This window comes from Loxodonta africana, chromosome X (assembly GCF_030014295.1).
Source record: "Loxodonta africana isolate mLoxAfr1 chromosome X, mLoxAfr1.hap2, whole genome shotgun sequence".
In the NCBI taxonomy this organism is placed as follows: Eukaryota; Metazoa; Chordata; class Mammalia; order Proboscidea; family Elephantidae; genus Loxodonta; species Loxodonta africana.
In genome coordinates, this window is record NC_087369.1 from 5216927 (window position 1) to 5242631 (window position 25705).

Consider the following 25705-nt stretch of genomic DNA (forward strand, 5'->3'; position numbering starts at 1 on the left):
CTGCTTGAACTAAGAAGCACACTCTTCATGAGTATCATTTTATGTGTTATAGTGCAGTCTATTCTACGTCTGAAGAGTTGGCTTCGGGAATGGTTTTACTTTTGGGTGAACAGAGAATCCGGGGGTCATGTTTTCGGGGGTTCCTCCAGTCTCAGTCAGACCACTAAGTCTGGTTTTTTACTAGAATTTGAGTTCTGCACGGTGCTTTTCTCCTGCTCTGTCAGTGGTCCCTATTGTGTTCCCTGTTAGGGCAGTCATTGGTGGTAGCTGTGCACCATCTAGTTCTTCTGGTCTCAGGGTGATGGACCCTCTGGTTTATGTGGACCTTTCTGTCTCAGCACTACACAGTCATTCAAAACCCTTGGCTTGTCAGCATGCTGGGTGCTCTTCCTGACCCTTTGACTGTGCTGGTACTTTCTGTGCAGTGAAATCCCCCGCTATTTCTGTGAGCTCACCAAAGTCCTCAAGCTTGCCTACTCCAACACCTTCATCAATAACCTTGTGTTATATATTGTGACAGACGTCATGGTTTTTCTTCCTCTTGCTCAGATCCTTTTCATATATGCAGAAACTGCGTATTATATACTGAGCATCTGAAGAAAGGAAGGGAAGTGACTTAGTTACCTAGAGCTGCTGTAACAGAAATACCAGAAGTGGCTGGCTTTAACAAATTAATTTTCTCACACTTTAGGAGGCTAGAAGCCTAAATTCAGGGTGCTGCCTCTAGGGAAATGCTTTCTCTTTCCGTGGGTTCCGGGGAAAGTCCTTGTCTCAGGTCGTGTTTCTCTGTTCCCTGATGATCTTCACGTGATCTGGCATGTCTTTCCCTCGATCTCTGCATGTTTGTTAGGTTGCTTGCTTAAAATTTCTCTTTTTATATCTCAAAACAGATTTCTGAGATTACAAAAATGATCCACAATATCTTCACTAACACTGTCTCATTAATATGAGAAAACCCACTCCCAGACTGAATTATAACCACAGTGATAGGGTTTAGGATTTACAACACAGATTTCTGGGCGACACAATTCAATACATAACATTTCACTTTTGACTCCCCCCAAATGCGTGTCCTCACCGCATGCAAAAAACATTCAGGTCACACCATCCTAAATGTCTTAAATCAACTCCAAGCCCAAAATCTCATCTTCTGAATCCTGAAAATCAAAGATGTGTCAAAATTCCTTTGCATCTGTAAACCTGTGAAACCTAGACTACAAGTCATCTGTTTCCAAAGTACAATGGTGGAATAGGCATAAGGTAAATATTTCCATTACAGATTGGAGAAATCGGAGGGAAAGAAGGGATAATAGGCACCAACCAAGTCCAAAACCCAGCAGAACAAATTTCATTGTTTCTAAAGGCTTGAAAATAATGCTCTGTTCCCTGAGAGCATCTGGGCAATGTTCCCACCCTCCAGAGCGTGGGTGTTGGCCATGCTTTCTGGATTCTGGTTGGAGGTCTCTCGGCTTGGGGTTTCACACCTAACTTCCAAGGCCACTGGGTTGGCTACTCTGCTCCCTTGGCTTTAGGTAGCCCTATCCTCCTAGTCCACCTGAGCGGCGACTATTTCCCCTCGACCCTGGCAGACACCATTCTCCTGCCCCTTGAGCATGGCAACCCCACTCCCTCAGCTTTGAGCAGCAGACCAATCCTCTTGACACAACTGAATGGCAGCCCCACATGCCAAAACCGAGATGCTGGAGATTTAAGTCTTTGAAACCTAGGAGGGTGTGTCTGCACCCTTTGAAACCCAGGAGTTCTTGGCTCCACCCTTTGACAATCAGTCAGCCCTGGTTCTGCTATTCCTTCCAACTTTTCTGCTGATCTCAGAGCAGCTGCAGGGATTATTCTTCTTTTGGAGGACAACAGATGTAGCTCCTCTGCCCACTTTCTTGCCTGTAGAATTCCAAGAGGCAGAGGGCTTTCCTTTTGCAGCCACATCCTTGACAAACATTCTAGGACACATGTCCTTAGTTTGTTCAACAGAATTTTCCAAACCTTTAAGTTCTGTTTTCATGTTGCACAGTTCACTTTTAAGTCCATCTCTTTCCTCTTGCATTTTACTATTAGCAGTAAGAAGAAACCATGTGACCTCTTTAAGACCTTGCTTAGAAATCCCGTTGCCCTTATATCCCAGGTCATCAGTTACAAGGTCTGCCTCCCACAGAACATTTGGACATAATTCAGGCAAGCTCCTTGACGTTGCCTAAAAAGAATTAGTCCTCCTCCATCGTCCAATCACATGTTCACCTTTTAAAGCACTAGCAGAAGCACATTTAATGTCCACATGTCTAGCAACATTCTGTTGATGGCACCATATGTATTCTCTAAAATGATGGAGAATTTTCTATGGCTCACCTCACTTCTTTCTGAGCCCTCACCAGAATTGCTTCTGATGTCCATAGCTCTACCGACCTTCTCTTGAAGACCATCTAGGCTTTGACTATTATGCACATTAAAACTCTTCCAGGCTTTTCCTATTACCCAATTCGAAAACCACTTCCACATTTTAGATATTTTTTTGAGCAGCATCCCACTGTCCCATAACAAATTCTTAGTTGTCTAGTGTTGATATAACAGAAATAACACAAGTGGGTGGCCGTAACAAACAAAGCTATTTTCGCAACAGTTTAGGGAGCTGGAAGTTCAAATTCAGGACACCAGCTCTAGGGAAGACTTCCTTTCTCTGTGGCCTCTGAGGGAAGGTCCTTGTCTCTTCTCAGCTTCTGATCTCTGTTTCTTGGTTATCTTCATGTGGTGTGGCATCTGTCTTCCCCCAGCTCTGGTCGCCTGCTTGCTCAATCTAATTTTTTTGCATCTCGAAAGAGACTGACTTAAGACATACCTTACACTGATATTGCCTCAGTAACATAACCAAGAAACCCCACTCCCAAATAGCACTATATCCACAAGTATAGGGATTAAGGTTTATAACACATCCTTTGGGGGGATACAAATTCGATCCGTAACAGGAAGTATAAAACATTTTCTCCTGTGGGTCTCACCTCTCGTTTGTCTCCTTGTTCTACGAAGCCTGCCTGCTTATGTCTGTGTGTCACTTCTGCAGGGGTGTTTGCCGTTCTGTACACGGTGGTCGCTTCCATGACAAAGCCCTTCATCTACAACTTGGTGAACAAAGGCATAAAGGGAGCCCTGCAGACGTGTCTCTACAGTGAGAGTTCCTGCCAGAGACACGGCCAATGTCCTGTGCTGGACACATGTGTCCATGGGTGATGGAACAGAGCAGTTAATAGTGGGAACTGTTAGGTTTTCCTTTCCCGGCTTAAAAATCTTGATGCCACCTTAATAGAAGGTGGTTTTGAGAAATATGCTTAGCTCCCCTGTGCCTCAGTTTCCTCATCTGGGAAAGAGAGGCTATGACAACATGTGCCACATGTGGTTGATATGAGGATTAAATGAGCTAATATGGTAAATCACCAGCACAAGAAATACCACGTGAAGTTCCAAGTAGATGTTGGCTATTGTTATGTAAAAGGGAAGTTTTCATGTGTCCCTGGATTTTGTCCCATACTGTTAGGCCAGTTTTTGTCCATGTGCAACGGCTTCCACCAGGGCTCCATAGCCCAGGATGCATGTAGGATGTTCAGCAGCCTCCTTCGCCTCTAAAACACTAGAGTGTATTAGCACCTGCCTCCCTCGCAGTGTTTCCAGATATTGCCAGATATCCTGAGGTGGAAAATGGTCCCCAGTTGAGAAGCACTGATGTAGGGGGAGTGTCTCCAAAACAGAAAGAAATCATTTCATAAGGCTATAAAGAAATAAATGGGGACTATATACTTGTCCCATCTGGGAATCTTGGGAAATAGGATTAGGGACTGGACTTGTGTTAAAATAGTAGCAGGAATGGAGACTTCCAATTTTCCTAGATTCGTACTTTCTACAATTCACTTCCGTTTTTTTTTTTTTTATGGTACCTTTCTAATCTTTGGCTGAAGAGTGAACCTGAGGAGTGACTTCAGTACTGAGTTAAAAGGCTGTCTGGGGGCCATACTCTCAGGGTTTCTCAGTCTCTGTCAGACCAGTAAGTCTGGTTTTCTCTTGTGAGTTTGGATTTTGTTCTACTTTTTCCTCCAGCTCTGTCTGGGATCCTCTATTGTGATCCCTGTCAGAGCAGTCGGTGTTGAAAGCAGGGCACCATCTGGTTGTGCTGCACTATCTGGTGGAGGCTGTGGTAGTTATTCATTAGTGCTTTGAACTAATCTTTACCTTGTGTCTGTGGTGCTCTTCATTATTCCTTGCTCCAGGCAAGGTGAGAAAAGTGGAGCATCTTAGATGGCCACTCACGAGCTTTTAAGACCCCAGATGCTACTCAACAAAGTAGGATGCAGAACATTTTCGTTTTAAAGTGTGTTATGCCAATTGAGCTAAATATTAATGAGTCAATGGTCCCTAGCCCTCAGTCCAGTAATTCGGTCCCTCAGGGAATTTGGATTTGTCTATGAAGTTTCCATGACCTTGGCTTGATCAAGTTCTGCTGACTTCCCCAGTATTCCCTAGTGCCTTAGCCTTCATCAAAGCTACCTCTTAACTATTGACTAGTGTTTTTCTTTCCCTCCTCGCTCTTCCATTGTAACCATCAAAGATTGTTTCCGTGTGTAAAACTTCTTAAGTTTTTTAATAGTGGTCTCGAACAGTATTCGTCCTTTTGTGACTGACCCATTTCACTCATTAAAATGCCCTCCCAACTCATCCGTGTTGTGAGATGTTCCGCAGATTCATCATTCTTCATTATATTTGCATAGTATTTCATTGTGTTCAGGTACCATAGGTTGTTTACCCATTGTCATGGATTGAATTGCATCGCCCCCCCAATATATCTCTCATTTTCAATAGGTCATGATTCCCTTGTATGATTGTCTACCATTTTATCTTCTGATTTCTCTATCTGGTGTAAATCCTATCACTATGATGTAATAAGATGAATTAGCAGCAGTTATATTGATGAGGTCTACAAGCCTAGGTAGTGTCTTAAGGCGATCTCTTCTGAGATATAAAAGAGAGAAACCATCAGAGAGAGATGGGGATCTCATATCATCAAGAAAGCAGTGCCAGCAGCACTGTGTGTCTTTTGGACCTGAGGTTCCTGCACTGGGATGCTCCCAGACCAAGGAAAGACTGATGACAACACAGAGAGAAAGTCTTCCCTTGGAGATGACAGTGCCTTGAATTCAGACTTCTAGCCTTCTGGACTGTGAGAGAATAAAATTTCTCTTTCTTAAAACCAACCACTTGTGGCATTTCTGTTATAGCAGCACTAGATAACTAAGACATCCATTCACCTGTCGATGGGCACTTAGGTTATTTCCATCTTTTTGCTATTGTAGACAATGCTGCAGTGAACATGGGTATGGGTATGTCTATTTGTGTGATGGCTCTTATTTCTCTAGGGTATATTCCTAGGAGTGGTATTGCTGAATCCTATGGTATTTCTATTTCTAGTTTGTTTATGGAAGCACCAAATCGTCTTCCAAAATGGTTGTACCCCTTTACATTCTCACCAGCAGTGCGTAAGAGTTCCACTGTCCCTTGTCTTAGTCATCTAGTGCTGCTATAACAGAGATACCACAAGTGCATGGCTTTAACAAAGAGAAATTTATTTCTTCACAGTAAAGTAGGCTAAAAGCCCAAATTTGAGACGTCGGCTCCAGGGAAAGGCTTTTACTGTCAGCCTTCTCCTCAATCTATCCCCGCTTTGGAAGCCTCTCTGAGCAGGGACCCTGGGTCCAAAGGACACGCTCTGCTCCCGGCAGTGCTTTCCGGTATGAGGTTCCCCTGTCTCTCTGCTCACTTCTTTTTCCTTTTATCTCTCATGAAAGGTGGTGCATGCCACACCCCAGGGAAACTCCCTTTTCACTGGATCCGGGAGGTGGCCTGGTAAGGGTGTTACGTCCCACCCTAACCTCTTTAACATAAAACTACAATCACAAAATGGAGGACAAGCACAGAATACTGGGAATCATGACTTAACCAAGTTAATACATTTCCGGGGGGACATAATTCAACCCATGACATCCCTGCAACCTCTCCAGCATTGATTTTTGGGTTTTTGTTGTTGTTGTTCTTACGTGCCAATAATGTTGGGGTGAGAAGGTAGCTCATAGTTTTCCTTAACTTAATGTGGTTTAGGTGAAAGTTTACAATTCAAGTCAGTCTCTCATACAAAAAGCTGTGCAGACCTTGCTATGCAGTCTTGGCTGTGCTCCCCTTAACGAGACAGCACATTCCTCCTCTCCACCCTGCATTCCCCGTGTCCATTCAGCCAGCTCCTGTCCCCCTCTTCCTTCTCATCTCGCCACCACACAGGAGTTGCCCACATAATCCTATGTGTCTGCTTGAGCCATGAAGTTCACTCCTCAGCAGCATCATTGTCTTATAGTCCAGGCCAATCGCTGTGTGTAGAGTTGGTTTCGGGAATGGTTCCAATCTTGGGCTATCAAAGGGTTCGGGGACCTTGGCTGTCAGGGTCCCTAGGTCTCAGGCAGACCATTAAGCCTGGGCTTTTTATGAGATTTTAAGATCTGCATCCCACTATTGTCCTGTTCCATCTGGTACTTTCTGCTGTGTTCTCCCAGGGCAATGATCACCAGCAGCTGGGCACCATCTAGTTCTTTGAGTCTCAGGCTGGTGGAGTCTCTGGTTTACGTGGCCCTGTTTCTTGGGCTCATATTTGTCTTGAGTCTTTGGTGTTCTTCATTCTCCTTTGCTCCAGGTGGGTTCAGACCAATTGATGCATCTTAGATGGCCGCTTCCTAGCGTTTAAAACCCCAGCGGCCTCTCACCAAAGTGGAATGCAGACTGTTTTCTTAATACATTTTGTTATGCCAATTGACTGACACGTCCCTTGCAACCATTGTCTCCAGACACCTGTCCTTACTACTCTGGCCTTTGAAGCTTTTGGTTGTATTGAGGAAATTCCTTTTGCTTTACTTCAGTTGTACTTCCCGTCGCCTACATTTTTGTCTGCTATCTAGTTAGTGAATATCCCTCTCTCCCTGCCTCGCTGTAGTTTTCATTTGCATTTCTTTAATGGCTAGTGATGGTGAGTGAGCATTTTCGCAATCCTCTGTTAGCTGCCCCACATTACCGTTATTAATGAAATTCTGCAGCTTTGGAAGTTATCAGAAATGAAATGGAACTCATAAAGATCAATATCCTAGGTTTTACTGAGCTGAAATGGACTGGTATGGGACACATCAGACATTCGTATGACCAACTATGCCAGGAATGACAAATTGAAGAGGAATGGAATCGCATTCATGATCAAAAAGAACATTTCAAGATCCTGCATTACAACACTGTCAATGACACCATAATATCCATATGCCTACAAGGAAGAACAGTTAATACAAATATTATTCAAATTTATGCATCAACAACTTATGCCACTGATGAAGAAATTGAATATTTATTCAACCACAAAGAGAAATGAAGTTCTGGTATTATATGCAAGGTGATCGATGAACCTTGAACACATATTACGAGGAGTGAAATAAGCCAGACACTAAAGGACGAATTTCATACAATTCCGTTTATGTGAAATGTCCAGAACTGGCAAAGGCAGAGAGAACAGTTTATTCTTAGTTACCAGGCGCTGGAGGGAGTAGAAATGGGGACTTATTGCTTGTTGGGTACAGAGTTTCTCTTTGGGGTGATGAAAAAAAACTTTTCTTATTCTTTAGGTGAAACATTACACCTTAAGTTAGTTTCTTATTAAGAAATTTACATAGATATTGTTTTGTGGCATTAGTTGGAATCCCCTGGGTTCCCTGTGTCCATTTGACCAATTTCCCTGTCCCTTCCTGCCTTCTCATCCTGCTTTTGGGCAGAAGGTACCTATTTGGTCTTATAAATCTAATTGAACTAAGAAGCACATTCCTCATGCTTATTACTTCCGGTTTTACACTCCTGTCTAATCTTTGTCTGATGAGTGGGCTTGGAGAATGGTTTCAGTTAGCGGTTCGCAGTGTGTCTGGGGGCCAAGGCCTCGGGGGCTCCTCCAGTCTCTGTCAGACCATGAAATCTGCTCAAACATGAATCTGAGCTCTGTTCTACATTTGTATCCTGTTTTGTCCGAGAATGTGTGTTGTGTTCCCTGGTAGGACACTCATTGCTGGCAGCCAGGCACCATCTAGTTGTTCTGGTCTCAGGCTGGTGCAGTCTCTGGTTCATGTACTCCTTCAGTACCTTGGGCTAATATTTTCTGTGTGTGTTTGGTTTTCTTCATTCTCCTTTGTTCCAAATGGGATGGGATGAAGAATTTTTGAAAGAGGGTTGATGGTTGCACAACATTGTGAATGTAACTAATGCATTTGTACACTTCAGATGGTTAAAATGGCAAAATTTATTTTTTACATGCATTTTACAATAGTTTTTAAATTCACTTATAAGAAACAAAAACAAATGATGTCTACTTAGTTCATACGAAAAAGATATAAGAAACTTCAATAGATTCTGCAGCCCGTGTTATAAAAACAAAACAAAAATGGGATGCCATATTTTTCATAGTTTTGAAATTGACTTTGTTTTCAGAGACATGAGGATTTACTGAAAAATTGTGCATCAAGTACAGACTCCCCATGCATCCCACCTACACCCACTGTTTCTCCTATTGTTAACATGTTGCATTCCTGTGGTGTGGGATACGTTTGTAACAATGGGCACATCAATAGTGAGACGTGCTTTTCAACTAAAATACATAGACTTCATCAGGGTTCACTCTTTGTGTTTATACTCCTATAGGTTTTGACAAATGCATACTGTCATCAGTCCATCATTACATTTCCTACAGAACAGTTACACAGTTGTAAAAATTCCCTGGGCTCCACCTATTCGTTCCTCCTCCCTCTCCCCAAACCCCTGGCAATCAATGATCTTTGTACTGCCTCTACACTTCATACTTTTCCAGAATGCCATAGGCTTGGGATCACACAGCATGTAGCTTTTCTAGACCGGCTTCCTTCACGTAGTGTGGATTTGAGATTCCTCCATAACTTTTCCTACCTTGATAGCTTAATTATTTTCATCACTGAATAATACACCGTTGAATGGATGTCTCACTATTTGTTTACCCATTTACCTATTCAATGACATTTTGGGTGCTTTCAATTATTGTAATTATGTAGAAAGCTGCTATAAACATTTGTGAGCAGGTTTTTATATAGATATATGTTTTGAACTCATGTGGGTAAATACCTAGGAGTGTTACTGCTAGATCAGAATGGGAGGACTGTGTTTAGATTTTGAAGGAACTGTCAGCTTATATTCCAAAGTGGAATTCCCATGGAATACAATTTTTATCAAAAAACACTCTTAAACCAAATACAAGAAGAGTGTATTTCATTGTATACAAAATAACATCCATAAAAGTATTAACAAATGTAAAACCACATTTCCTCCTGGCTATTCCCTACAGGCTTATTTGTTATAGTCAAGGACTTTCCGAAAGGTAAAATTTAGCTTGGACTGAGAAAGTAACAAGCACTGACGAGGACAAGCCCATAGTGAAAATGAATCTTTCATAGGCACAAAGGAATTCGAATGACCCCTTCTTGGAGGTAGTACTGCTTTGTTACACACTGAGAAACTTTGTTCTTTTATCACTGACTTTCAGAAATTTGCTGTTTGAAATTATAGAATTAAGGATGAAACACCCCCCTTTTGACAGAGTAGTCTCTCCACAGTGAGATCTTATATGTGATGTGAGGTGTGATGAACAGGGAAAGGCTTTCTCACGCTCCTTACATTCCTAAGTCCTCCACTATGAGTTTTTATATGTCTTGTGAGAGAAGAGCAAGTACGAAAGGCCTTCCCACATTCTTTACATTCATATGGCCTCTCTCCAGTATGAATTCTTCTATGTGTCATGAGGCCTGAGGACTGCCTAAAGGTTTTCCCACATTGCTTACATTCATAAGGCTTCTCTCCACTGTGAATTGTTATATGTGTGGTGAGGTTTGAGAGCTGACGAAAGGCTTTCCCACATTCCTTACATTCATAAGGCCTCTGCCCATTGTGAGTTCTTATATGGTTAGTGAGGTTTCCTGAGTGACTAAAGGCTTTCCCACATTCCTCACATTCATAAGGCCTCTCTCCACTGTGAGTTCGCATATGCAAGGTGAGGTGTGAGGGATCTGTAAAGGCTTTCCCACATTCCTTACATTCATATGGCCTCTCTCCAGTATGAATTCTTCTATGTGTCATGAGGCCTGAGGACTGCCTAAAGGCTTTCCCACATTGGTTACATTCATAAGGCTTCTCTCCACTGTGAGTTCTTATATGTGTAGTGAGGTTTGAGAGCTGACGATAGGCTTTCCCACATTCCTTACATTCATAAGGCCTCTGCCCATTGTGAGTTCTTATATGGTTAGTGAGGTTTCCTGAGTGACTAAAGGCTTTCCCACATTCCTTACATTCATATGGCCTCTCTCCAGTATGAATTCTTCTATGTGTCATGAGGCCTGAGGACTTGCTAAAGGCTTTTCCACATTGCTTACATTCATAAGGCTTCTCTCCACTGTGAATTGTTATATGTGTAGTGAGGGTTGAGAGCAGACTAAAGGCTTTCCCACATTCCTTACATTCATAAGGCCTCTGCCCAGTGTGAGTTCTTATATGCTTAGTGAGGTTTCCTGACTGACTAAAGGCTTTCCCACATTCCTCACATTCATAAGGCCTCTCTCCACTGTGAGTTCGCATATGCGAGGTGAGGTGTGAGGGATCTGTAAAGGCTTTCCCACATTCCTTACATTCATATGGCCTCTCTCCAGTATGAATTCTTCTATGTGTCATGAGGCCTGAGGACTGCCTAAAGGCTTTCCCACATTGCTTACATTCATAAGGCTTCTCTCCACTGTGAGTTCTTATATGTGAAGTGAAGTTAGAAGAATACCTAAATGTTTTCCCACATTCCTTACATTCGTAAGGCCTCTGTCCATTGTGAGTTCTTATATGTGTAATAAGGGATGAAGCCTGACTAAAGGCTTTCGCACATTCTGTACATTTATATGGCTTGTCTCCACTGTGAGTTTTTCTATCATTAGTGAGATGTGAGGAACACTTAAAGGCTTTTCCATATTCCTTACATTCATAAGGTCTTTCTCCACTTTGAATCCTTCTATGTACAATGAGGTTTGAGGATTGCCTAAAGTCTTTCCCGCATTCATTACATTCATAAGGCCTCTCTCCAGTGTGAGTTGTTATATGTGTAGTGAGGTATGAGGGCCAACCAAAGGCCTTCCCATGTTCCTTACATTCATAAGGCCTCTCTTCACTGTGAGTGCCTAAATGTGCAGTGAGGGCTGAGGAAAAATGAAAGGCTTTCCTAAATTCCCTACATTCATAGGGCTTATCTCTGTTATAGAAAAGGAGGGATAAAGGGTCACTAGAACTTTCTTTACTTTCACCCTTGTGACCTCTCACATGTGTCCAAAAGGACGAGAAACTACAGAAATCTTTCCCATACTCATTACATTTATACTGATTGTCACTAGTGAGTGTTGTCACAGGATTCTTAAGAGTTGAGATACAAATGAAATCCTTCCCACATACCTCACACTTATGGGGTTTCTTGCCACTAAGAGGTCTCATAGGAGTGGTACCACCACAGGCTTCTCTACACGCAATAAACTGACAGGCATGTTGGTTATGTGATGAGGGATCCATGATGGCTTTTTCACAGTCAGAGCATTCAAAAGGATTTACTTCTGGAGGATTTCTTTTCTGCACGGTAAGATTTGGAATCCGCCTGAAGGTTTTCCCACACGGATTGTCTCCATTTTTTTCACGGAGGTTTTCTACTGCATGAATTCTGTTAAAAACAGGCAACATGTTGTTGGAAATCAATTATTTCCACTTCACCATTACCTAACAAAGCGAACATGCAGTTTTTCGCTTGACTTCTCTCCTGTTTCATACTTCAAATCATCTAGCAGAAATAGTACCATAATCGTCACTGCTTTTCTAAAATATGAGGCTTTCTGATCATTGTGTTTAAGTGAAATATGTTTCAAATACTCAATGTCTGACACACATTTATGAAAAGGTTGTGAAAATTCTCTGAACACGTAAGTTTTCAGCAAAGTTTATACATACACAATATACGTACACATATATATATATTTATATATGTATAAGCACAGATCAGGGCTTCAAACTGGTTTGTATTGCTTCAACAATTGCCCACGTAAATAACGGCAGTGTTCGCGTTGGATATCTGTTGCCCATCGGATTTCAACCTGTGTTGGGAACAAACCACAGAGCCCTGAACAAAGATGGCAGCCAATCTCACAGCTTTCAATGTGCGTCGCTGCCCACAGTACTGTCAATAATCTGATCTGCATGAATTCGAAAAAGTGTCAGGAACCTGCTGCAGAACACTCAATAACAGGACCGTGACAAGCAACACACATTCAAAGCAGTGTAGTGGGACATCGTCTTTGTGCAGGGCACTGCCAACTATTCTCTGCTCACGTCAAAATCCAACAGGCTATGCAATGTGTACACCATCCTTCTTTATGTTTGCAATTACTGAACTGTTCTGAAACAGTTGGAAGCCTTGGTATATACACATCAACATATGAATGTGTATTTTAACGTCATCACAACTTAGGATTTTCTCCAGAAGCACCGTTTTCTCTTGTTGGAATGACACTCACCTCAAGCGACTCTCTTGGTTTTTATGATCATCTTTATTACTGTGTGATTCAGAGGTTTCTCCTAACATGGAGGACCAGGTGTTATTTTTTATGTATCCCACCATTATATCTTTGCTGGGTAACTTTTCTCCATCCTTAAGGTTTCCAAAGTCTGACCCAATAATTCAAGTTGAGGTTCGCAATATGAAACAAATGGAAAGAAATTATTTGGGGAAAAAAGACCACTGTTAATAAAGACGTAGCCACATTACACTGTTTCAGCACTTTACCAATGGTTTAGAAGCAGTTTACTAGGACATACTTCTATGAACTTTGACAGTGACGGAGACATGAACAAGCGTAGTTAGAGCTAAGTAGAAATATACTGGACACGATATACATGTAACATTAAAAGAGGAAAAGGATCCGAATAACCGCAGCTGTGAAAGGATTGCTAAAGTCAGAAAAGGAAGCTCAGGTTTCTGTGAAGTTGTGTCTCTGGGAAAACAAATGTGTAGAGCTGACATGGTTCTCAGGAAGAAACGCTTATCATGAGGGAAGACAGTGAAGAGTAATGAGGAGTTCCTTGACATTGAGGCAATACTTTGCTCTTCAGGGTCTCTGAAGATAGACCGGTGTGGGTTGATTTGCAGCAAAATAATCATGTCAAACTTATAATCAACACAGTAATACTCTACACGGTCCCCAAATACAATACTCTCTGTGCCCCAAAGTGACCCCTAAAGCCAGTGCTTACATTTACAACACTTAAAGAGCCTCAAGGCTTTTAATTACAAGAGAAATGAAAACTAAGTATAATACATACTGCTTTGTGCTCACGGAAAGCCAAGATACATGAGCTCTATGGGCCAAAGGACCATGCCTCCTTTATTTAATGATTTATTCTCATTCCTCAGCCCAAATTCTGGAGTAAACTTAATGAGTAAAATAGTTTTCTTCACTAAAGGAATAATAGAAAACCGAAAAAAAAAAAAAAAAAAAGGAATCTGCTCTTACCTATTGAGGCCAGGTTTCTGAAGGTTTCGATCATCACATCTCTGTAGAGTTTCCTCTGAGTACGATCCAGCAAAGCCCACTCTTCCGGGGTAAAGACCACAGCCACATCCTCAACAACCACTGAGTCCTAAAACATTGACACATTCTGCATCAGCAAGGTACCATGGACTTCAGTGTGTACAAGAATGAAGGGTGAGCCTGACAGTCCTGGGGAACAGAGGATTCTTAGGGATTTGACACAAGGTTCTGTGTACTATCAAGGTCTACTCTAGGGTATGGCCATCAGCCTCGTCCCTTCACTAACTACATTCACTTCCTCACTGATTGCTTTCTGTCTCACGGACTTCCAGCACTGAAATTATCTCTCTACAGTTCGACTGTGACCAATTGCAGTCGTATTCTCCTCTCTCTTTACACTCTGGAATGGTTAGAAAACATAGCAGACATTAGAGAAATGCTCTCATTCAGATCTTCACTTCCTTGTGAACAAACAATTACCACTCCTTCCGTAAGCCCTACCAGAACACACTCAACAAAACATAAAGCACCGGGTGGAGACAGGATGATGTATAGTAACTGGTACACACTGCAGAAGGGCAGTTTTGCTTTTGTTTCTCACAACCATGGGAGGACCAGGGGCCAATATCAACACACTGGCAACCCAAACACTGAGCTGGTCATATTTTCTTCAACTCTTGGAGATAAGCATGTGGCTGATTCAGGTCAGGAGACTCTCATTCAACAGAGAGCACCAAGGCCCAAGGTGGGAATGTGATAGGTCCACAAACACAGTCTAATGTTAGAAGAGGACAAGGAGCAAAACATCTGCAGAAACAACAACACCACACCCTTGTGTTTGCTCAGTGAGAAAAGGTTACCATTTCCATCTGGAAACCCTGGTGGCATAGTGGTTAAGTGCTACGGCTGCTAACCAAAGGCTCGGCACTTCAAATCCGCCAGGCGCTCTTTGGAATGTCTATGGGGCAGTTCTACTCTGTCCTATATGGTCGCTAGGAGTCGGAATCAACTTGATGGCACTTGGTTTGGTTTTTGGTTGGGATGACTGTAAAACATGATGAACGTAATCAGTGTCACCAAACTATACATGTAAACGCTGTTGAATTGACAAAGATTTTGTTAGGTATAACTTCTACCACAAAAAAATTAATTTTATAAGTAAGCTGAAATGCAGATGGTTTACCGGTTAAATTGCCCGTGGAGCCTAGGAAATAGACTTACACACCAGCCCTCTAGGGGCTGTGCTTTAGAATTCTCTCACATTTCCAGCCCCTGGAAGGCACCTAAACATGACTACCTGAACCCTGACCACTGGAAGCCCCTGGTCTGTAAGAGTGACCTTTCTGAAACAGCAGGAATCCGTTGGGTTTCTCGTGTCAAGAGGAGAGAAAAGGCTGCTAAAAGACGCCTTCAGTGCTGAAACAGAGTAATTTTAGAGAAAGAAGACTCCTCTTCTCAGGGAAATGGTGACGTGAGCAGCCTATGACATCTCTAATCTGTGCCTCGTATGATCAGATGACAGCAACTTTGAACCAGAGCCCAAAGCCAAAGGTCTCCTCCACTGCAGTGGGCGAGGTTATATATTTTAAACTCACCAAAAACCCTGATATTTATTATAGAATAATGATGAAATGTCCCATGTACTGAGCAACTGTGATTTTTCTTTCATGACTCTTCTAAGCAGATATTATTTCAGACAGGTCATAGCTGAGTAAAGTTAGAGATGTTCATTTAATCACATCCTCAGTGTTTCCCACATGGAACTCTGCTGAGCCAGGATCACAATGCAGGTCAATTTCTCTTTGAAGTCTAAATTGCTGACAACTCCATTTCTGTCCATATGCATACAGTTTTGTTGTTATTTTTGCTGTTACCGTCCAATAACAGCATAAAAAAAAAAAAAAAAAACCCAAACCCAGTAGATGATCTAAAGTCCTCTTGAATAATAGGAAGAGGAGACAAAGGTAAACATTCTATTCAATTCTTACAACCAGGACATACTTCTCTTGGCAAAGCCCTGTGTCTCAGACAAGACTTCTTCCCTCCAGACCCTTAAGTGGCTACATTCATTCATTAAAATTCATTCAGGTCCTACTGATACAGAGGCTACCGCACATTGGCAAAGCAGCTACAGCAGTGAACAAAACGAACACCCCGATGAACATGCAGAGTAAATTCTTTGAGTGGGGACAGTAAATTTAAATACATAAACATGTATATATAACTATCATGTGGCAATGTGTTCTATAAAAGAATTCAGGTCTTTGAGAAGAAACCGTTCTAGAAGGAGGAAACAGCCAGAGCACAGGTCAGAAGGTGTGAAGGTGTCTTGGATGTCTTAGGAAGAGCCAAAGGCCCCGCGTGGCTGGAGCCGAATGCAATGCAGATGAAAAACCGTCTTAGGAATCTGGAGGGGTGATTGGGGTCAGTGGGCTTATCATGTTCGGGGGAACTCGTTGGCAACTGAAAAGAATCTGGCTTTTAATCTTAGTGAAATGCTGAGTAATTTTACACTTTTGAGCAGTGGAGGAAACTGGTATGATACCTCTCAATCCTTTAAAGACTCAAAGTGCTCCAGTGCCTAGGGGGACTCAAGAACACTGTTCAGAGACATGGGACAAGGATGGCTCTAGAGGGTCGGGGCTCAGCCTCCACAGCCAGAGCTCCTCTGTCTTCAGATTCAGGACAGAAGACTCTGTCATTCAACACAGAACACCAGGAACCGGGACGGGGGAAGGGGGGATATTAACACCGTGTGATGCTACCTCTGAGAGTCACATAAGGAAGGTGACACCAGGTATTCAAATCTTCAAATGCCATGTATGTAGGGATGAAGGACCCAGAGACAGTGGAGCAAGGTATTAGGGTGCCTCCTAGGGCTCAGTTCCTCAGCCTCCTCTGTCACTGTCTTCTTCACTGAAACCACAGTCCCGCAGCACACGGCTGCTTCCCCAACAATTCAGATCCAGCCTCACCCACATAATGCTAAGGATAACCCAGTTCTGCGTAGAACTCACCATTTTCTTCTCCAGCTTCTGGGCGTCTATGGAATGACGTCTCTGACCCCAAGAAGCCACTTCCAGGAAGAGGGACAGGACTGGAAGCAGAGGCCTGGGCAGTCTGGAGGCAGATGAATAATGTTTGGTCCACACACCAGTGACAGCAATTGAAATCCTTCCCTGTGATTGATGGATGTGCCAGAGGGTCGCCTGAGGTCCCCAGCTGCCTGGACTGGACTAGTTCTCCCTGCACCACACCTGAGGTCTGAAATGGAAGAAGGATGGGGAAGAAACAGTGTGGAGGAAGCAGGGAGTGACAGGCCTTTGGCCTCCTCCCAGGCTCAGGGCAATGCTCCACCCTGAGGGCCTTTACACTAAAGGCAGAACAGGCTCCAGCCCCCACAGCACACACCTGCATTCTTCAGGAAGCTCCACAGGCCTCTCCTTTCTGCAACAAGATCACACATGGAGGAATTTACCTCTCCCACAGCATGAGAAGCAACCAGGCCTGGCCAGCCTGCAAAACTTGAACCTGATTTCCTCCAGGGACTTAGGGATTCAATGTTCAAGTTGTGGGCTTACCTATGTACCTTTGTTCCTGGTGTCAGATGTCACTGTTATCTGACATTAACATGGATGAAATTTTAAGAACATACTTTTCATATATTGACAATGAACTCATCATGGTTCATTTATTTTTAAGTTATGTGCTGTAAAAACCTTCCACTGTGGCTTTCTAAAACTTTTTCATCTCACTTATGACACTGTAATATCTGATCAGTATTTTTTCTGTTCCTTTGGAATTAACTAACATTTCTTTCTGCCCCTTGACTTGTCTCGTATTTTTTCCCCCTTCATTTTCAAACCATGAGAACACCACTCACTAAGATTTTGAGAAATCTGGGGGGATTCCTGAACACTTTTTCTTCCTGATATAGATCAACAAATAAATCAGAAAATCTTTATGCTTTCACGAAGGACCCGTCTCGTACTTCACTTCCTATTTCTTTTCACCCTGCTCCCTCTCCAGCTTGAGTCCTATTTCATTTCTTGGTCTCACTGTCAATGAATTCTCTGTTGCAAGATCTTTACACCAGTGTCTCCCCTCTACGAATTACCCTTATTTTTTATTTTCTGTAATACAGCTCTCTAATTTTAATTCACATCATTATTTCTCGACTAGTATTTCCAGCATAAACCACGAGCTTGTTCAGTATGTGGAAAACTCAAGTCCCATCCCAGAATTTCTCAATCGAAATTTGCATTTCAACCAGATCCGGGGGTTATGCACATTGACAGTCAACCGTGAGAAGCATTCAGTGATGTACAGGAATGAGCAGTCTATGAAGGGATGCCGTTTTATCCATCCACACCTCTATTGTATCACTGGCTATCTTCCTGATTCACAATCAATCTCCGCGTCTAGGCCTCCTCACAGTCTTCCCTAATTTGTTCATAACAAGCTCCTGCCTGACATCATTCAATCATCGTTGTCACTTCCAAATTCTATCTGCGGCATAGGAAATGCTCAGTGCCCATCAGTGGCTGTCCATGGGCCTTCCAAAAGCCCAGAGTATTCAGCACGGTTCTAAACGATCTGTTCCAATCCAGCTCACACAAACCTCACCACTCACTTGTTGTTTTCTCTGCTTTAATCACCTCTGACTTCCATCAATGAATAGATAATACTTGGTTCTCTGCTGTCTCAGGGATTTACACATTTATTTTTCCCAACTGAAATACTCTTTCCACCCCCACCCATACAAAATGGTATCAGCTCTACACAACACTGCATGTAGCTAAAAAAAAAAAACCTTTTTCTGAATCTTCACTGAGATAATTTCCCTTTTCAAGCAGTTGCACCTCACTCTCGGGTTAGGTCTTTTTAATACAGATATCACATATCCTTAGTTTTTCATTCTTTCTTTAAAACTGTCTCCCAAGCTACATGATAAATCTATGGGCAGACACTCTGTATTTTGTCTTCTTGTTCCTTCTGGCCTTTGACACTGATCATTGAGGACACACACAGATTATTACCTGTTATATACAGTCCTCAGCAGCACTATCCAAGAGTACTTTACGTGAAGATAGACATGTTCTGTTTCTGTACAGTCCAATATCGTAGGCACTAGGCCTATGTGCCTATTCACCACAGAATATATGACTAGTGCAAAGAAGGAACTCTACTTTTAGTTTTAATTACTTTTAATTGAAATAGCAACACACAGCTAATGGGCATCACACCTCAAGTGAACTCACCAGACCCTTAAGCAACCAACAGGGCAGAGAGGGCATGAAAGCTGCCAGCAGCACAATGCAGAGCTTCATAGTTTTGGGCTTGCTAAAAGTCTGTCACATAGGGAAATGGAACATTGCACTCAGTTTGCTTTTACTTGCATCATGAAGGTTAATGTCAACCTCAATTGGATTTACCTCATTCTGAAAACCTCAATGACATTTAAACATAGAAATGAGTGGGAATAACTGAGGGGACAGGAGGGACACTTTCTGCAGAGGTGACATTTGAAGTGAGACAAGAATTGTAGGAATTATTGGGTTCGTAAGTTTTCCTCTAATCAGCAGAAATACTTGGTGCGAAGGCCGAAAGGCAGGGAAAATGTTGACATGTCTGAAAAAGATTTTTCTAAAAAGATGTCAAGAGTCTATGAAATATGAGGGTGTTCTCAATTTAAGTCAGATGTGGAGGGTCTTGCCAGAGAGGGTAAAATATGTGGATTTTTTCTGGATGTGATTGAGAGTTGGCTTGGTTTACATTGTTGATATCTGCCTCTTGCTGCTGGGTGGAGGCTGTACCTTCCTCTGAAAAGAGAAATAGGAGAAGAAAGTTCAGAGCTACCTTCCTAAGGGAGCTCCCCTCTCACGGTAGCTTGGACTGTTTCCCTGAATGCAGTGAATGAATGAAGGCGGGTGCAGCTTACCGGCTGGGAAAGCCAGGTGAGAAGTAGATTTGTTCAGGTGAGACTTTAAAAGCTCTGTCTTGGACACGTTAGGTTTCAGAGCGTTACAGTCCTTAGTGTTCCAGGTGGGCTATGGGAAGGACTTGGTGTCTGAGTCCATTGGGACCCAGGAGCCTGAATCTCATCCTGTGGGCCGTCTTCTGCTGGCCACGAACAATCACACTGTGTCCTCTGAAACAGGCTGCATTCCCACTTCTGAAGCTGCAAGCTAAAGGAGAGGAAGAGCAGAGTGTTGGCACGGATGAGGCCTTTAGCAAATAATTAATGGTTCCTGGCACAGATTCTAACGTCTGACAGCAGACATTTGGTTACTGTACTAAGGGACTGGACGAGCTTGATGCAGACCAGGGGCTGGTAATTACAGTCAGCTTCTGGATGAAAAGCTTCTTTTTTTCTGCTTGACTTTCAAGGCTGTGTGAAGACTTCTCCTGAGTGAAGACATCCCTTATTTTAACTGAACCCCTGCTTACACTTGTACACGTTACAGTGAATTCTTTAGATCTTTGTAAACACCCAGGCGTATATGGAGGAAGCATGTGAACCTGCCTTTGTGGTAACTCAGAAAAACGCCAACATGGAACTTCATGTGGTTTAACCTGTTTCGTTGAATAAGAAATTAAATGACTACCGTGTGTGTGTGTGTGTGTGTGAGAGAGAGAGAGAGAAGAGAATCTAATAAAATGAAGAAAGCTTTCTTCGCTGGAAAAAAAAAAAAAAAGCTGATACTGTCATGGTATCTGAGGAGCATTTCTTAGATTCTCACCGAGGAAAACTCAGTAGTTTTGAATGAAGGCTTGAATTTGACATGAAGTAACATGACAACGGTCATGTCTCCAAAGGAAAGTCCCATCCAGAATGGGAGTACTCCTAGAATATCTATCTCTAGAGAAGGAAAATAGGAGGCACCACATTATTCAACACCATGTTGAGATTAAAAGTGCTGTTTAATAATTGGCTTTACTGTACGCAGTTTTAAAGTTTTTGACTCATACTATATTTTTACAATTTAAAAAAAGAAGCACGTTTATTTTCTCCACACACTAGCTTTCAACAATGGATTCTGAGCTACAATAGCAAAAAAGCTCAAGGAATAAAAGACAAAACAGATCAATTAAGACTCTCAGCAAAGGGAAGAGACAATCTACAGAATGGGAGAAAATACACTGAAACCTGTGAGAGCTGGAATTTGACAGGATTGCCTTCTTTTTCTGGGTCTTGCAATTTTTCCGCCTTTTACGCAGCGCAGCCTTGCCACTTTTTGGTCACTTCTTTAATGGAAAATATTTGAGTTTTCCTACTCTGACAGGTTTCCACCTTAGAGGTTCCAGCTTTCGCAGGTTTCACTGCATTTGGGAATCATAGATGCCATAAGGGTTTAGTATCCAGGACAGAGAAAGACCTCCTAAGTGTCAGCAACAATTATAAAATTGGGCAAAAAACTGAAGGAGACATTTCACCAAAGATGATAAGCAAATGGTCAATAAACACATGAAAAGATGATGAATGCCCTTGTCATTAGGGAAATGCAAACCCAAACCACAAGACACACCACCTCATCCCTAGGAGGATGGCTACTATCAGAAACAACAAGAGTTGGGGAGAATATGAAGAAATTGCCGCAGGGTTGCAAAATGGTTCAGCCTCTGTGGAAAAGTGTGCCTGTTTTTCAAAATGTTAAACATACGAATAGCCTATGACCCAGAAATTTCCATTTATAGGAGCGCAGATGGTGCAAATGGTTAAGTACCCGCTTGCTAACCAAAAGACTGACAGTATGAACAACAACAAAAAGAGCAGATGTTGAGGCTGCTGATGAACAACCATATACCTCATGGGACGTGGTTCCTTGCTTTGGAGGTTGAGGGTTACGCTTTCATGGGACATCGCAGTTAACTGGCCTAATAACGTGTTGAGTGATTTAACCTCCTAGTTCACTGTGTGGTGCCTGGGGTCTTACAAGCTGCCATCCAAGGCACAAAAGTTGGTCTGTATTCACCTGGAACAACCGAGGAAAAAGTTGAGTCAGGAAAAGGAGGAGGATAAGGAATGTGTGGTAACTGCCTCCATGAACAGCTGCCTCATTGGCCATGAGAGTAGAAGAACAGGAGAGTGGCTGGCTGCCATTACGGAATATCTTCATCGAAACTTCTAGAGCAGAATCCTGATCTAAAGAGGGAAAATGCACAACAGAATTTCAAATTCTTATGGACTCCAGGCTTCCTGGAGCCATGAAGGTTGGATGAACCCCTGAAGCTATTGCCCTGCGATCATCTTTAAACCTTAAACCAAAAATATCCGTTAGAGTCTTCTTAAAATCGAACAATAGTTTAGCTTAACTAGTAAACAATGAGCCTTGAGCATTCTGCTCTTTAGAAAACTGTCTCTGTGGGATCAAACTGACAACAGCAACTCAGAAGAGCTGACAGGAACCCTAGGGAACACTGAGTTTATGTTAAGGGGAGAACAACTCAGAAAAGTTCAGTGAGAATGGTTGTGTGACTGGAAGAACATAATCAATGTCAGTAAACGGTACCTGTAGAAAATGTTGAATTGGTGTATGTTTTGCTGTGTATATTCTCCACAACAAAATTATAAAATTATGTAACTAAAGAAAACAAAAGTTGGCACTTTTCACCTGTGGCAAAGACGCCATGATTTGCTTTCGTTAAAATTACAGCAAAAAAACCCTACACTACAGCTCTACTCTGTCACGTGGTCTCACCATGAGTCTAAAATTACCTCAATGATACCTAACAAGTAGATACACAAAAGTCTTGAAAGTAGGGATGCAAACAGCTATTTTTACACCAATGTTCAAACACCACTATTCAAAATAGCAAAAAAGTGTAAAAAAAAAACAAATGTCCATCAACAGATGCATGGATTAAAAAAATAGAATATTATTCGGCCATAAAAAGAGATTAAGTTCTCATAAATGTTACGCTATGGATGAATCTTGAAAACTCTATGCTAAATTAAACAAGTCAGACACAAAAGTATAAATCTTGTACAATCTCACTTAAGTATCTGTAATAGCCAAGTATATAGAGACCAAATCGTTACTAGGGGAAGATGGGAGAGAGGAGGGGAGTTAATGCTTAGGCGACACTGACTTTCTTCTAATGGTGATGGAAAATCTTGGAAATTGATAGAGGTGATAGTTGCACAACATGGTGAAAGCAATTGACGTTGAATTCTGCATGTAAAAATGGTTGAAAAAGGAAAAAGACTTGTTATATTTATATTACCACACACACACACACACAGGTACCATGAAATGACACTATTAAGAAGAAAGAAAGAAATTTAGTTTCTTGGTTGGAATGTAAGTGAAAGGAGGGAGCTTTAGATACTGTGAGGATATAGACAGGAAAACTGGTATTTCTAAGATTTCACACCAACCTCAGGCTGTACTAACCTAAAGAAATAAAATCACATTTCAAGAACTGCAGTGTGTAAAGAATTGGTTTTTTAAGGTAATTAGATCTAGATCACCTGGTTAATATGTGAAAAAAAGACTCCTTCCATAATAATAATTAAATATATATGTACACACAAAACAGGAACTATAATTCATAGCAACTTTAAAAAAGATTAAGCACTGGCACTCTCAATAATTTCTCCAACAGGACACTGAAATATAGACACTTGAAATTTGCTCCATAGGGTTTTCAGCGCTGTGACCTTTCAGGAGCACATAGACAGGCCTGTCTTTCAAGGCACATCTGGGTGAGTTCAATCCACCAACCTTTCCGCTAATAATCTGAACATTTTCCGCCACCCAGGGCCGCCCTAATTCACTCTTTCACTGTGTAAAATAATTATTATACAAGATGAGGGACCTTTTCAACACTGCAGTGTCGCTGACCCTCTAAGATCTGAAGTATATGGGTTAGTGGCGTTACAAGGGCCTCCCACCTTCCCTTCATTCCTAATTTTCGCCGCTCTGACTCTAGGAATACGCAGGCTTTGTGCTCCAAGAAGCCGTGGACTTTTTAAGGACTGTGCTTCCTTGGTAGCAGAAACAATGGCAACACCCCTCCCCCCTCCCCTTTGTCTTGCTAACCACAAGCTTGTTTTGAGCAGGAAGTCGCAGCAGGTAGTGGCTGGGTCCATGGACTAGCCCTAGTTACACCCTGAAGCATGCACAGATTGAAATCACATCCTTCACCTGACCCTCCCCCCACCCCAATATAGGCAGGGGAGGGCTAAAGGCAGAAGAATCCAGGTACCAAACCCAGCCCCTGAGGCCACTGGAAACAAAAAGCTCCCCAGCTCCCCTAGTCAGCCAGCACGTGGCCATAAGGTCACTAGACCCCAGGTGCTCCTTGTATGTGCAGACAATAAACTTGCCACTTTCTGTTGCCCTTGCAATCAGTGTCCATCTTATTTCAATCGGCTAATAAGACAGGGCAAGAACCCGAGTGGTTAGGTTACAGTTCAATTCTCAGTACCCAATCTAGCACAGACTACACACCCAGGGTGTGTCATCTCTATAAATCGTTCGTCGCCTGCATTAAGACCGTTCAGCAACATCACATTTTATATCGGACCAACTACGACTGGCTGTATGGTTTCTCACACAATCGTGATGAAAATTTCTGCCTTAACGCCCCAGGAATTCCTCGAAAGGTGCCTGTATTAAATGTTTTCCTCCTGAAACTGGGATAAACGTGCTCCTAAACGTACGTACTATTTCCAAGTCATGTTTGTTGATTGTTCATCAGTCCTAAATACATATACCCATTAAAGGAGGAGGTTATAGTCCTCGCCACAATCTTCATTTCCCCGGGACCACTAATACTCAACAAAAGTCCTGCCTGATGAAGGACAGAAAAGAAAGAGGAGCCGTTTCAGGCAGGGAGACTGTGATCACTATGCCCCTTGAAGTAACAACAGATTTGCATTTGAGTTCAGACACTACCACTGAGTAGATATTTGTCTACGGGCGAGGTATTAAATTTCTCCGAGATTATTAGACTTCTGTAAAACGTTACAAATCGTCGCTCCCTGGCAGTGGTGTTTGGAGGCTCAGAGAAGGTCCCTTAGACGAAGTCCTCGACCCCGTGCCCAGCCCTCCAGAAACAGCTCAGTAAACGGTAAATACACGCAGGGGCCAGCAGTGACTGAGGGCTGAGGAGCAGCTCAAGGTAACCGCGCACCTGTGTCTCCACAACACGTGGGGACGCGCCATTCAGACGCCGGGAGCGACCCGAACCCCCAGGAGGCCCGGGACCCTGCATGTCTCCGCGTTTCCTTAGCAGCACAGGTCTGGGCGGCTCCCACCACCTCACCTGTCCACGCACCGACACACACAGGGAGCGACCCCGGCGCCCGGGAGGCCCGGGACCCTCCATGTCTCCCAGCTCCCTAAACGGCACAGGTCTGAGCGGCTCCCACCACCTCATCTGTCCACGCACCGACACACACAGGGAGCGACCCAGGTGCCCGGGAGACCCGGGACCCTCCATGTCTCCCCGCTCCCTGAGCAGCACAAGTCTGAGCGGCTCCCACCACCTCACCTGTCCACGCACCGACACACACAGGGAGCGACCCCGGCGCCCGGGAGGCCCGGGACCCCGCAAGTCTCCCAGCTCCCGCAGCAGCAGACGTCTGCGCGGCTCCCATGCCGCCAACCACCTCACCTGTCCACGCACCGACACACAGGAAGTGACCCAGGCGCCCGGGAGACCCGGGACCCTGCTTGTTTCCCAGCTCCCTCAGCAGCACTGGGGTGCGCTGGTGCCCACCACCTCACCTGTCCACGCAGCGACACACAGAGGCCTCCAGGAAGCAGTTGCTGCCACACGCCGGAGGAGCCGGACGGACGCCGACCAAGGAGGCACACTTCCGCTTCCGGTGGGCAGGAGAAGCAGCACAAGTCCAATAGGAACACAGAAACTAGTGATTAATCTCATTCATTGGACGTATGGGAAAACGTAAAACAAAATAACAACGAAAATATTCATGAATTTATCAAGCAAAGCAGGTAATATGGCCAGGTAGCATTCAAACCAAGAAAGCATTGAGCATT

The 25705-nt window shown here is 43.1% G+C and overlaps 1 protein-coding gene across 1 annotated transcript; it reads right to left on the bottom strand.

The window, feature by feature from the left end:
* Positions 1-9711: 9711 nt before the first annotated feature.
* LOC100670877 (zinc finger protein 709-like) lies at positions 9712-24914 on the bottom strand. Its single transcript, XM_064278027.1, has 4 exons — positions 24834-24914; positions 13674-13800; positions 11887-11947; positions 9712-11830 (listed from the first exon to the last, which is right to left on the bottom strand). Exons 1-4 carry the CDS (start codon positions 24912-24914, stop codon positions 9712-9714), a joined length of 2388 nt encoding a protein of 795 aa, XP_064134097.1.
* Between the last annotated feature and the right edge of the window lie 791 nt (positions 24915-25705).

Coding starts and splice junctions, on each gene's coding strand:
- LOC100670877 (XM_064278027.1), bottom strand. CDS start 24,914: ATGCAGGGTCCCGGGCCTCCTGGGGGTTCGGGTCGCTCCCGGCGTCTG. Junction 13,801..24,833: donor CACGTGTTGTGGAGACACAG/GTGCGCGGTTAC, acceptor TCAATGTTTTAG/GACTCAGTGGTTGTTGAGGA. Junction 11,831..11,886: donor CTGCATGTTCGCTTTGTTAG/GTAATGGTGAAG, acceptor TGTTTTTAACAG/AATTCATGCAGTAGAAAACC.